The 14406-nt window shown below is 38.8% G+C and overlaps 1 protein-coding gene across 2 annotated transcripts in view; it reads left to right on the forward strand.

Annotated features, from left to right (window-relative positions):
- Window positions 1-14406, forward strand: part of PCCB (propionyl-CoA carboxylase subunit beta) — a 96292-nt gene that overhangs the window by 27834 nt on the left and 54052 nt on the right. For both annotated transcript variants that reach the window (XM_059162696.1, XM_059162697.1), the window contains one exon: window positions 979-1089. In XM_059162696.1, coding sequence (XP_059018679.1) covers window positions 979-1089 — 111 coding nt within the window. The remainder of the gene's footprint in view (window positions 1-978; window positions 1090-14406) is intronic.

Genomic DNA, 14406 nt, shown 5'->3' on the forward strand with positions numbered 1-14406 from the left:
GAAATTGGGCTCAGAGGGGCGCCTGGGTGGCTCAGTGGGTTAAAGCCGCTGCCTTTGGCTCAGGCCATGATCTCAGGGTCCTGGGATTGAGCCCCGCATTGGGCTTTCTGCTCAGCAGGGAGCCTGCTTCCTCCCCTCCCTCTCTCTGACTGCCTCTCTGCCTACTTGTGATCTGTCAAGTGAATAAATAAAAATCTTAAAAAAAAAGAAAAAGAAAGAAATTGGGCTCAGAGCCAAGAAATGGCTAAAAGTGAACATCTCTTACGCTGATATAACCCGGCGAAGGAAAAGAGTTAGGAGTTGGGCAAGGAGTCATTGGACTTTATCATCTTGCCTGGGTCCTCTAGACCTCACCCCCCTCTTTTTTTTCTTTTTTCCCAAGAGGTGGCCTGGGGCTTGAGCCTTCACATACCTCTGTCCCCATGGAGACTTCCTGGCTCCTGCTACCTTCCTTTCCCCATATGCCCTGCCTAGACATGGGCAGACATTGAAGACTCAGAGTAATGTAGCACCTGCCTCTTAGCCTTGCCTTGTAACTGCTGGGTACCCTCTGTGGCAGGTGTGAAGGGACTCTAAATAGAGCTCATGGCTCCTGTATGTTCTGCTTAAGGTTTTCATTCATTCTTTTCAGCTAGCTTTATGCAGATAAGGGTGCTGGACCTGACGTGTGTTTGGGGCTGGGGTAAGAGTGAATAGAGTCTCTCTGAGCTTATGCCCTGTTGGAGCTTTCTGGAAATTACTGCCAAGGAGAGGAGAGAGGGTATTTGCCACCAAAAGTAATAAGCCAACTGTTCCACCTGTTATGAGGAGAAACTGCATATATAATTTTGGGAGAACCTGTATTGATTAGGTCTCTTGCCGCTAGCATAGAATTTCTGTGACTAAAAGCCAAATGTAATTTTATAACTGCCTTTATCTTCTGCAGGTAGTGCCTTGAACACCTCTGTAACCACATGCCTTGCCTTTCTCTTTTGGCAGAGGAATGTCCTGGCATCTGGAGTCATCCCTCAGATTTCTCTGATCATGGGCCCGTGCGCTGGTGGGGCTGTGTATTCCCCTGCTCTGACTGATTTCACGTTCATGGTTAAGGTAAGAAAGAAGGGCCTGCTTCTCCTGCCCTTTGAGAATTGTGTAGTAACTCACCTGCAATAAAAATAGTTCCTGACCTAGATCTAGGTTACCTGCATTATTGCGGCTCTCAGCATGGTAATGATAAGATCTTAGTGGAGGGAAGGTTTTGGCTGAAATCTGTAGCTTATGGGACTTCTGTGACAATGTGCTTGTGTACTTCATTGTTGGGTGGTTTTACTTGTTGATTTGAATTGCAAATGATTCTTAAGTAATCAAAGGATCCTATCTTCTGCCTAGAGGGGTGATTGGTTCCTAAATCCTATTAAAAAGTTCCTCATGGAAGCGCTTGAGGGGCTCAGTTGGTTGAGCACCTGACTCTTGATTTCAGCTCAGGTTTTGATTTCAGGGTTTTGGGATCAAGTCCTGTGTTACAATCTGTGCTGGGCATGGAGCCTGCTGAGGATTCTCTCTCTCCCCCTCTCCCTCTGTCTTTGCCTACTTCTCCCCCGACTTTCTCTCCCTGTCTTAAAAAGAAAGAAAATGTTTTTCATGGAAGTCTTTTCTGTAATCTACTTTATTGTGAAGTTGTTTCCTATATCCCATCTTTATTTCTTCGGCTGTTTGCCATTTCATTACATACCATCTGTAATGGTAAATCTGAACTCTAACTTCATTTTGAGAGGTGCTTTATCTGTAGAACACAATTCTAGTAGAATGAGATTTCTAATTTTAAATGAGGCCTACTTGCACTTATACATGGGTATTTACTTTAACTTGATATCTTTTAAAAAAATTAGTCTTTTCCTCATAAAATATATTTAATAATAACAAACAATAGGGGTGCCTGGGTGGCTCAGTGGGTTAAAGCCTCTGCCTTCGGCTCAGGTCATGGTCCCAGAGTCCTGGGATCGAGCCCCGCATCGGGCTCTCTGCTCAGCGTGGAGCCTGCTTTCTCCTCTTTCTCTCTGCCTGCTGCTCTGCCTACTTGTGATCTCTGCCTGTCAAATAAATAAATAAATAAATAAAAAAAATAACAAACAATAAATGTCAAGACAGATTTGAGGGAGAGAGGTAAAGATCGTCCTCCAATATGAGGAGAAAACTGTAAATAGAAGGAATGTAAATACTTTTCTCGAGGTATTTTGGCAGTAAGAATTGAGAAATTATGAAAGGTGCTTACCCTTTGATCCAGGTATTCTATTCTTAGAGACAGACTGAAAACAATATTTATGTTCAATAGGGATGGATTTTAAAAATTCAGATGACCACATCTCTTTCCTGACCAAAGCAGAATTCCCTCTATCTTGCCTGCACAATCAGCATCTACCTGAGCTCACCCAGTCCTCTTCTTCCTGCCAGGAACAGAGGTGGCAATTCCTTTGGCTAAGCCCCATCTCTCCCCGTCTTCCTACATTTGTGCATATCATGTATTGCAACTCTTCACACCTTTTCAGTAGCCAGCTTCCTCCTTTCCATTCTGTTCCATCTGTCATCTTTAGCCTCTACCTTCGTACTGGGTCCTCCCATCAGAACTGACCCCTATTTAGGTATTTCCTATCTTCAAAACAACCCAAAAGCCCTCCCTTACCCTGCATCTCCCTGTGGCTGTTGCCCTAGTCCTATCTTCCTGTCGTCTCCTTAACATATTCCAATTTGCTCTGCCCCCCTCGCTCTACTACAACTGGTTCTTTTAAGGTCACCAGTGCTTTCTGTGTCACTGCCAGTGATCTTTAACACACATTTGCCTGCGTATTAGCAACATTTGTTTCCCTTTGCTTCCACTCTGTTGTCCTTGGCATTTCTTCTCACCTCTCCAGCCTTCTTGGTGTCCATCACTAACCCTAGTGTTAGCTGGCACCTTCAACATCTCAAATGATTACCATTTCTTTTTTGTGGTGAGAACATTTAAGCTCTACTCTCATTGTGGTTTTGATTTGCATTTCCCTGAAGATGAGTGATGTTGAGCATCTTTTCATGTTATCTGTTAGCCGCCATCTGGATGTCATCTTTGGAGAAATGTCTGTCTGTGTCTTCTGCCCATTTTTTTGTTTGGGTTATTTGTTTTGGAGATGTTGAGTTGTATCAGTTCTTTTATACTTGAGATACTAACCCTTTATCAGATATGTCATTTTCAAATATCTTTTCCCATTTAGTAGGCTGTCTTTTAGTTTTGTTGATGGTTTCCTTTGCCTATATATCCAAAAGTAGAATTGTTGGTGATTCTATTTTTAATTTTTTGAGGAACTTCCCTAATGTTTTCCATAGTGGCTGTATCAATTTACATTCCCATCAATGGTACACAAGGGTTCCCTTTCCTCCACAATCTTGCTAACAGCTATTCTTGTCTTTTTGATAATCACCATTCTAACAGGCTGAGGTGGCACCTCCTTTTGGTTTTGATTTACATTTCCCAGATGATTAGTGATGTTGACCATTTGTATGTCTTCCTTGGAAAAATGTCTGTTGAGGTCCTCTGTTCATTAAAATTTTTTTTTCTAGCTTTATTGGTACAATTGTCATATAGCATGTGTAAGTTTAAAGTGTACAATGTGATATCCTTATATATACGTATATTGTGAAATGTTTATCACAATAAGGTTAGTTAATACATTTTTCATTTCACGGGCGCCTGGGTGGCTCAGTGGGTTAAAGCCTCTGCCTTCAGCTCAGGTCATGATCCCAGGGTGTTGGGATCAAGCCCCGCATCAGACGCCCTGCCCAGTGGAGAGCCTGCTTCCTTCTCTCTCTTTCTCTCTCTGCCTGCCTCTCTGCCTGCTTGTGATCTCTGTCTGTCAAATAAATAAATAAAATCTTTAAAAAAAATACATTTTTCATTTCACATAATTACCATTTTAGATTTCTGCTGTAGTTTTTACTGAGTTGTAGGTGTTCTTTAAATATTTTTGATATTAATCCCTTTTCAGATATATGATTTGCAAATATTTTCTCTCATTCAGTAGGCTGCCTTTATATTTTGTTGATTTATCTTTTGCCATGCAGAAGCTTTTCAGTTTGATGTCCTACTTGTTAAGTTTTGCTTTTGTTCCTTCTGCTTTTGGTGTTGTATCCATAAAATTGTTCCCTATGTTTTCTTTTTTTAAATTAAAAAAAGTTGGTTTTGAAGATTTTATTTATTTGAGAGTGATAGAGAGAGACAGAATGAGCAAAGAAGCATGCACAAGCACGGGAGGGGCAGAAGGAGACAGAGAAGCAGGCTCCTGCTGAACCAGGAGCCTTATGTGGGGCTCGATCCCCGCACCCTAGGATCATGACCTGAGCTGAAGTCAGACGCTTAGTCGACTGAGCCACCTAGGTATCCTCTGCCATGTTTTCTTTTAAGACTTTTATGGTTTCAGGTCTTTAAGCCTTTAATCCATTTGAGTTAACTTTTGTGACCAGTTGAATATATGGGTGTAATTGCATTCTTCTGCCTGTAGAGATCCAGATTTCCCAAAATCATTTGTTTAAATTTAATTTATTTATTTAAGATTTTATTTATTTGAGAGAGAGATAGAAAGCTTAAAAGAGAGAGAAAGAGAGATCACAGGCAAAGGGGAGGAGTAGAGGGAGAAGCAGACTACCCACTGAGCAGGGAGCCCAATGCAGGACTTGATCCTAGGACTCTGGGACCATGACCTGAGCTGAAGGCAGATGCTTAACCAACTGAGCCAGCCAGGCACCCCCAAAATCATTTATTGAAGATCCTTAGCTTTTCCTCATTGACTATTCTTGGCTCTTTTGTCGAATATTAGTTGGTAGTATATATGAGGGTTTGCCTCTGGGCTCTTGATTCTGTTCTATTGGTTTGCAAGTATGTTTTTATGCCAATACTATACTGTTTAAAAGATTACTATAACTTTGTAGAATAGTTTGAAATCCAAAAATATGGTGCCTCTAACTTTAATTGTCTTTGCCAGAATTGTTTTTGTTATTTGGGGTCTTTTGTGGTTCTATACAAATTTTATTTTATTTTATTTTTTTAAAAGACTTAAAAAAAAAGATTTATTTATTTATTTATTTGACAGACAGAGATCACAAGGAGGCAGAGAGGCAGGCAGGGGTTGAGGGGAGGCTGAGCAGAGAGCTCATGCAGGGCTCCATCCCAGGACCCTGAGATCATGACCTGAGCCAAAGACAGAGGCTTAACCCACTGAGCCACCCAGGCACCCCACTATACAAATTTTAGACTATTTTTTTCTATTTCTGTCAAAAATGTCATTGGAATTTTGAAAGGAATTGCATTGAATCTATAGATAGCTCTGGGTAGTATGGACATTTTAATAATACTCTTATCCAGGAACATGTGATCTCTTCCATTTATTTTTGTAATCTTCAGTATATTTCATCAAAATCTTAGAGTTTTCAGTGTATAGATCTTCCCACCTCCTTTGTTAAATTCATTTGGAGTATTTTATTATGCTGATGCTATTGTGAATGGGCTGACGTTCTTTTCCTTTTTCCGTGTAGAGAAAGCTACTGATTTTGGTGTTTGTCCTTTTTTATTAGTTATGTGTTAGTGTGCTAAGCAATCCCATTCTGCACTTGCAGAACTTTTAGTATCTGCATATTAGTGCCATCTCCCCTCTTTAGTCCTCCACAACTAATCATCAGGTCTTAATCATTCTACATGTTAAATATTTGATGTGTTTAATGAGAGTGCAATAAAAATGCTACCAGACTGATTTTTAAAGGACTAGATATTCCATAAAAGAAATAATGAGTGGCATGCTCTGCTAGGTGATAAAATATAAAGTGAAATAACAAACTGGTTCATTAATTTATAAATAAATAGACCAGGAGAACAGAATAGAATTGAGAAATAGATGTGAATATACTCAAATATTTAGTTTCTGATGAAATGGATATTATTCTATTCAGCGTAACCCATAATGTCAGTTTTTTGTATCAAAGACCTCAAAGGTTCCAGCATTACTAAATTCCGGTTGACATTTCTCAGTCATCATCTTACTTGACCTTTCAGCATTTTACTTAGCTGATCATTCCTTCCTCTGAAACTTGGAAGCACCGTAATTCTTGGATTTCTTCTTCTAGCTCTTCTCTCCTTCCCTGGCTGATTTTTATCCCATCTCCAAACTTTAAATATTCAGCTCTTTGCTGACAGCTCTCAAATCTGTGTCTTCCGGATGGAATACTCCTGAACTCTAGGATTACCCATTTGGGTACCTACCAGTGTTTCCATTTGGCCTTCAGTGGTATCTCAAACTTCATAGGTTTTGGTCTCTTACAAGCCTCTTCCAACTTGCTTTCCTGCAGCCTTCCCCATCTCAATAAAGAGCAAGTCCAGCCTTCCAGTGGCCCAGGTGAAAAAACATTGCACCATTTTAACTCCTCTTTTTCTGTCACGTGCCAAGTTCAGTTCCAAGTCATATTCATTCTACTTTAGAATGTAATCTAAAATTATATTGCTTCGTATGTCTTACTACTTACACTGCTACCATATTAATTCAAGCATCCCACCTGGATTATTGCAGAATCCTAATTTGTCTCCCTGATTCTGTCTTTGCCTCTCTCCCACTTAATTTAAATTTTTTTAAGCACTGTTAATTGTCTCATACTCAGGGAAGTACGTAAAATACGTAAGTTTGACAATTATTAAGTGCAAATCAATGTAAATAATACTGAGTTCAAGAAATGACCTTCAGGAGCCCTCCTCCTATTACCTTTCCTAATCACTATTGCCTCCTTTCATCCTGTCCAGAATTCTTTGTGATCTCAGCTTTTATGGTAATCATCTGTATTTGCTTTGCTTTATAGTTACAAGTTGTGGTTTGTTGCCTGTTTTGACTTTTAATATAAGATGAAATCATATAATATTCATTCTTTTGTTCATTCTTTTGTGTGTGACTATGACTCATTATGTTTTTAAGATATATCCATGTTCTCTGTAAATATAGTTCATTCATTTTAATCTGTAGTAAATTATCTTAACATATTCATGCGTTCTACTACCTTTTGTGTTTAAAGATTTTTGCCATTGCTGTGGATGCTGATATAAACATTTTTTTAAAAGATTTTATTTATCCACTTATCTATTTGACACACACAGAGAGAGAGAGATCACAAGCAGGCAGAGAGGCAGGCAGAGAGAGAGGGGAAGCAGGCTCCCCACCAAGCAGAGAGCCCGACACGGGGCTTGAGCCCAGGACCCCAGGACCATGACCCGAGCCCAAGGCAGAGGCTTTAGCCCACTGAGCTACCCAGGTGCTCCGTGATCTAAACATTCTTAAACCTGTACCTTGGTTTCTGGTTCTCAGGGTAAGAGCATAGTTATGTCATAGGATGCACATATCTTCAGCTTTTTAGGGTAATGCCTAACTGTTCATTAAAGACGGTAGAGCAATTTACACTTCTATTTGCAGTGTGTGAGAATTTAACTTGTTTCACATCCTTGCCAGCACTTTTATTAGTATGATTTAATTATGCCAGTTTGCATGTGGTATGATCTTTCATTGCATTTCCATGACTAATGAGATTTAGCACCTTTTCATATGTTTCTTCTTTTGTGGTGTGCCTGTTCATCTCTTTTGCCCATTTTAAAAATTGTGGGTTTTTTTTTTTTATTTTTAGGAGTTCTTTTTATATTCTGGATGTAAGTTCTTTATCAGTTATATGTTGCAGCTGCCTTCTCCCACACTGTGATTTGCAGCTTTCCTCCTCTTAATGCTACCTTTTGAACAGTGTTTCAAAAGTCTTTATTTTGGAATTTTGAATTTTCAGAATTCTATTATATATTTATTTATTTTTATGTGAGGTTTAATCCCAGGACCCTGGGGTCATGACCTCAGCCAAAGGCAGATGCTTAACCAACTGAGCCACCCAGGCAACCAAATTTTCAGAATTATTAACCATTCATGAGTGGGTTGTATGTATCATGTTTCTTTACTGTTTAATGCTTCTGGATATAATTCTTAAGAATTAGGATATTTTCTTTCACAACTAGTTAATAAATTCAGGAAGCTTAACACTGATGTAGTACTTTAAAAATTGTGGTAAAATATACACAAAAAAGTAAAAAATGGAAAATTTCAGTTACAGTTCTATGGCATTAGGTATATCCACATTTTTGTGATACCGGCACCACCAGCAATTTCCAGAAATTTTTCATCTATCCCAGCTGAAACTTTTTACTTATTAAACACTAGCTTACCATTCCCTACTACTCCTAACACTGTTCTTTCTGTGAATTTTTGGAATCTTATAGTATCTGCCTGTTTGTGACTGGCTTATTTCATTTAGCCTAATGTCTTCAGAGTTAGTCCATGTTGTAACATGTGTTAGAATTGCCATCTTTTAAAGGCTGGTTAATATTCCTTTGTATGTATATGCCACATTTAAATATCCATTCATGTGTCAGTGAACACTTGAATTGTTTCCATCTTTTTAAATTTTCTTCCCTAAAGATCTTATCCATTTATTAAAGAACAGGAAGAGGGAGAGGGAGAAAGAGAAGCAGACTCCCAGCTAAGCAGAGATCCCAATGTGGGACTCAATCCCAGGACCCTGAGATCATGAGACCTGAACTGAAGGCAGATGTTTAACCACCTGAGCCACTAAAGCACCGCTGCTTTTTTTTTTCTCTTTAAAGATTTTTAAAAATTTATTTAGTTGACAGACAGAGATCACAAGTAGGCAGAGAGAGGAAGGGAAGCAGGCTCCCTGCTGAGCAGAAAGCCTGATGCGGGGCTCGATTCCAGGACCTTGGGATCATGACCTGAGCCAAAGGCAGAGGTTTTAACCCACTGAGCCACCCTTTTTTTCTTTAAGATTTTATTTATTAGCAAGGGAGAGCACACAGGTGGAGGGGGTGAGGGAGAGGGACAAGCAGACTCCCCACTGAGTGGAGAGCTAACGTGGAACTCTGATCCCAGGATGCTGAGATCATGACCTGAGCCAAAGGCAGATGCTTAGTGGACTGAACCATCCAGGGAATCCAGCTGTTTCCAGCTTTTGGTTATTGCAAATAAACTGCAACAAATATTGATGTACAAGTTTTTGTACTGTTTCTGTGGCATTCTCTTTTTGTTCTTTGGGGTATATATCTAAGAATAGAATTACTGGGTCAGGTATTATTTCTCTTTAAAATTTTTAGGAAACATCATCCACTGTTTTCCACAGTGGCTGCACCAGTTTGCATTGCCACCAACAGTACATGAAGAATCCTTTTTTTCCCACATTCTTACCAACACTTGTTGTTTCTTAGAGTATTTTTGATTTCAGCCATTCTGACACGTGTGAGGCAACATTTCTTTTTTTTCCTTTTTTTTAAAGATTTCATTTATTTATTTATTTGGCAGACCGAGATTACAAGTAGGCAGAGAGGCAGGCAGAGAAAGAGAAGAGGAAGCAGGCTCCCTGATGAGCAGCCCAATGCGGGGCTCTATCCCAGAATCCTGGGATCATGATCTGAGCCAAAGTCAGAGGCTCAACCCAGTGAGCCACCCAGGCGCCCCATGAGGAAACATTTCATTGTGGTTTTGATTTGCATTTCCCTGATGAATAGTGATGTTGAGCATCTTTTCACGTTTCTGTTAGCCGTCCGGATGTCTTCTTTGGAGAAATGTCTGTTCATATTTTCTCCCCATTTTCAGTGGGATTATTTTGGTGTTGAGTTTTGTTGGTGTTGGATATTAACCCTTTATCAGATGCATCATTTGTAAATATTTTCTCCCATTTAGTATGTTGCCTTTTTGTTTTATCATTTCCTCTGCTTTGCAAAACCTTTTTTTGTTTTGATGTAGTCTCAATAGTTTATTTTTGCTCTTGTTTCTTTTGCCTGAGGAGATATATCTAGAAAAATGTTGCTTAGGCCCCTGTTAATTTTTGAATTACTTTTTATTGTCGAGTTACAATATTTAAAATAAGTATATAAATACTTAAAATAAGTATTCTGGATATTAGTTACTTATCAGATACGTGATTTGCAGATATTTTCTCACATTCTGTGGGCTGCCTTTTCATTCTGTTGGTAGGGCCCTTTGCACAAGATTGTAATTTTGATTAAGTCCGCTTTATTATCTTATGTTGCCCCTGAAGTTTTGTCTGTATCTAAGAAGCGTTGCCAGATCCAATGTCATGAGACTTTGCCCATTTCCCAGTGTCATGAGACTTTGCCCATTTCCTAAGTGTTATGCTTTTAGCTCTTCTTTGTAGGCCTTTGGTCCCTTTTAGTTAATTTTTGTATATGGTAAAACATAAAGTCCAACTTTATTCTTTTACATGTGAATATGCCATTTTTCCATCACCATTCATTGAAAAGATTGTCCTTTCTCCACTGGATGGTATAGGTATCATTGCCAAACCATTTGAGCATCTGTATAAGGGCTCATTTCTGGGCTTTCTGTTTTTTGACTGGTCTATGTGCCTTCCTGCCAGTACCACACTGTTTTGATTCCTGTAGCTTTGTAGTTGGTTTTGAAGTCAAGAAAGTGTGAGTCCTCCAACTTTGTTCTTCTTTAAGATTGTTTTGATTATACAGAGTACTCTGAGATTCCTCATCAATTTTAGGATGGACTTTTCTCCTTCTGTAAGAAAAAGTCATTGTGGTTTTGATAGGGATGGCATTGAATCTGTATATTGTTTTTGGTAGTGTTGACATCTTACAGTATTGAGTCTTTCATCCCATGAATAGGAGATGTCTTTCTATTTATTTGTGAATTTTTAAATTTCTTTCAGTGATGTTTTATAATTTTTAGTGTACAAATCTTGTGCCTTTTTAGTTAAGTCGTTCCTAAGTACTTTATTCTTTTAGAAGCTATTATAAATGAAATTATTTTTGTAATTTCCTTTCCATATTGTTTGTTGCTCTATAAAAATGCAGCTAATTTTTTTTAAAGCAGGAGAAAATCAAATTTAATTTCGTACCTCCAGAGAATCTACACAGACATGGAAATTTTAAAAATAGGCAGAATGAGGTATATTTGTAGTCCTGAGCTAAGGAGCAGGAAGATGAAAAAGAGTAAATGTTTGGTAAACAAATGTTTGCTGGGCCACTCAGAAACAATGGGACATTGAAGACTTTGAGCAAATAGGCCTTTTTAGGTTCCTCCCTGTCTACCATACCTAGTTCGTGGTATAATGTAGTTTTCCATTGGGATAGCTATCTTTCTGAAGCAGGTCCTCTATCTAAATTCTTTTCAGGCAGTTGTAGGGAAGGTAAAGAGCTTTTCCTGAATCTGCTGGATATTGATTGCTTTTTATCTTAAAATAATCTTCATGTCAAAGTTGCCCATTTTGGGGCATCTGCCTTGGCCCCTGCCATGGCCCCTGCCATGTCAAGATACAGCATGATTTGGTGAGCCGAATTAGTGACCCAAATTAGACCTAAGAAAACTGCTAGCCAACAGTGACAGAATACTTAAGTCAATTCAGTGCCTTTAAAAAAAAAAACACACACACAGGTGGTTTAAAAGTGTTTTTTTGATATTTTTAAAAATTTAAGTTCAGTTAATTAACATATAATGTATTATTGGTTTCAGAGTACAGGTCTGTGGTTCACCCAGTGTTCCTTACATCATGTGCCCTCCTTAATGTCCATCCCCTAGTTACCCCATCCCCCTACCACCCTTGCCTTCAGCAACCCTCAGTTTGTTTCCTGTGATTAGGAGTCTCGTTTGTCTTCCTATCTAGTTTCATCTTGTTTTATTTTTTCCTCTCTTGCCCTATGATCCACCGTTTTGTTTCTTAAATTTGCTTTATGTGGCTTTTGTTCCCTGAAGCCTTTCTGTATAGCTTAGAGGATGAGAATGAAAATGGTTGCTTCCCCATCTCTGGCCCTAGAGCCAAAAGCTCGGAGCCCCACTCCTCAATGAGTCCTCAGCAAAAAGCCGTCAGTCACTCCTGTCTCCTTAGTCTCCAGATACACTCCATGCTCACCTGGCCTGTGACTGAGTGTTTCTGTTTCTGGCACATGACCCTGCTTTGGGTCTCCAAACCCTGCAGATTCCTGTGGCATGCTCCTATGCTGCACCTCCCAGGCGAGGAAGGGGGAGTCATCTGTTCTGCTGCTGGTTGGGCCCCTGCTTAGAGACTAGTCACCCATATGTGCTGGGGTTCATGGTTTATGGTAACCCCAAGCTGAGAGCCTACTTCTGGGCTCACTGTTTGCGGCTGGCTTCCCCACTCTGGTGCCTGCTTCATTCAGGCACCCCTGGTCTTCCTGTGACCCAAGGATCTGAGACCACACTGTCCCAGTGGGGGTTCTACCCACCCCCCGCTGTCTGAGCGATGTCCCTCAGCGGAGCAGACTTCTAAAAGTTCCAGTTTTGTGCTCTGCTGCTCTACCACTTGCCAGGAGCTGACTGATGGAAGTTCCCTTCTTCTCCCTCCCATCTATCTTCCTGTATATTGCCTCAGATTCACTTCTCCACACCTTGCAGAAAGTGGTTGCTTTCCTATTTGTAGAGTTGCAGCAATTCTTTTCTTAGAACTTTGGTTGAGTTCACAGATGTTCAGAATGCTATGATAGCTATCTAGCTGAATTTCTGGGACCAGATGAAATTAAGGTCTCCTACTCCTCCACCATCTTGGACTCCTGTTTCTGACTTAAAAAAAAAAAAAAAAAGTGGTTGAATGTAATTTCCAGTTTGCTTTTGAATTTAGATGTAACCAAACCTCCACTCTTAGCTATGCATTAAATGGCAGTGGTTGTTGCCTCCTTTTTCATCTTACTCTGAAATAATGACTCTGGACCCAGACCTAATAGCCCTCCTTGAGTCTAAGCAATTCAGGCAACCGAGAGGGTGTCTGAAATGTAGCTAATTTTTTGTATGCAGCAACTTTGATTAATTTTTTTTTTTTTTTTTTTTTTTTTGCCCCTGTGGATTCTTTAGGGTTTTCTATATATAAAATCATGTCATCTGCAGACAGATTTTTTTTTACATCATCATTTCTGATTTGCAGGTCTTTTCTTTTTTTTTTTTCCTTGCCTAATTGCTCTGGCTAGGACTAGAAGTGGTGAAAATGAGGATCCTTGCCTTCTTAGCTGAACTTAGAAGAAAAGCTTTCAGTTTTTCACCACAGAGTATGATACTAGCTGTGGGTTTTTCATAAATTGCCTTTACTATGTTTTCTATTTCTAGTTTTCTGAGTATTTTTATCATGCTAGGATGTTGAATTTTGTCAGATACTTTTTCTGCATCGATTGAGATGATCATGTAATTTTCTTCCCTTTGTTTATTGAAGTATTTTTACATTGATATCTCTGCAGTGAGCCATTCTTAAAAGTCAGGTAGAAATTCCATTTGGTCTTGCTGTGTAATTCTTTTAAAATGTTGGGTTAGGTTTGCCAGTAACATGAATATTTTTGCATCAATATTTATATGCGATATTGATCTGTAGCTTTCTTCTATTGTCTGGCTTTGGCATTAAGGTAATGGTGGGCCTTAGAAAGTGTTTCATCCTCTAATTTTTTTGGAAGAGTTTGAGAGGAATTGATATTTAATTCTTCTTGAAATGTTTGGTAAAATGCACTGGTAAAGCCCTGTGTTACTGATTAGTCTTATAGGTTGTTATTTTAAGAATTGTTCATTTCATCTGGGTTATCCAATTTGGTGTGGAATTGTTTGTAGTACTCTTATCCTTTTTATTTTTTGTAGAGTTGGCAGTAATGTCCCTATTTTCATTTATTTTAGTCCTTTGGCTCTCTCTTTCTTAGTCCATCCAGCAAAAGATACGTCAGCTTTGCTAATCCTTTTGAAGAATGAACTTTTGGTTCCATTGAGGGGTGTGTGTGTGTACATGTGTGTTATATCTTGCTTTTCTATTTTCTCATGCTCTGCTCTGATCTTTATTTTCTTCTTTCTGCTAACTTTAGGTTCAGGTGGTTTTTTTTTTTCTTAAGGTATAAAGTTAGGGTATTTGGGATCTTTCTTCTTTCCTAGTGTGTTTACAGCTATAACTTCCCCTCTTAGCTCTGCTTTTATTGTATCAGATAAGTTTTTATATGCTGTGTTTTTACTTTCATTTGTCTTAAGTTAATTTTCCAGTTTCACTTGACTTTTGTCTTTATCACAGTGTTTTGTTTGTTTTTTTATTTTAAGGAGTGTGATGTTTAATTTCTACATATTTGAATTTTCCAGTTCTATTCCTGGTTTCATCTCATTGTGATTGAAACCATTCAAGCTGTTTTTGTCATTTTTTAAATTTATTAAGACTTGTTTTATGTGTGTTCAGTGTATAATCTATCCTATATAATACTTTAATCTCTTCTACCATTCAGATTCTGTTTGGTCAGTTGTCCCAATAATGTCCTTTATAATATTTTTTTTCTTCCATTAAAGGATCCATTTGGGAATCATATACTGCACTTAGTTACCA

This window comes from Mustela lutreola, chromosome 2 (assembly GCF_030435805.1).
Source record: "Mustela lutreola isolate mMusLut2 chromosome 2, mMusLut2.pri, whole genome shotgun sequence".
NCBI classification, from domain to species: Eukaryota; Metazoa; Chordata; class Mammalia; order Carnivora; family Mustelidae; genus Mustela; species Mustela lutreola.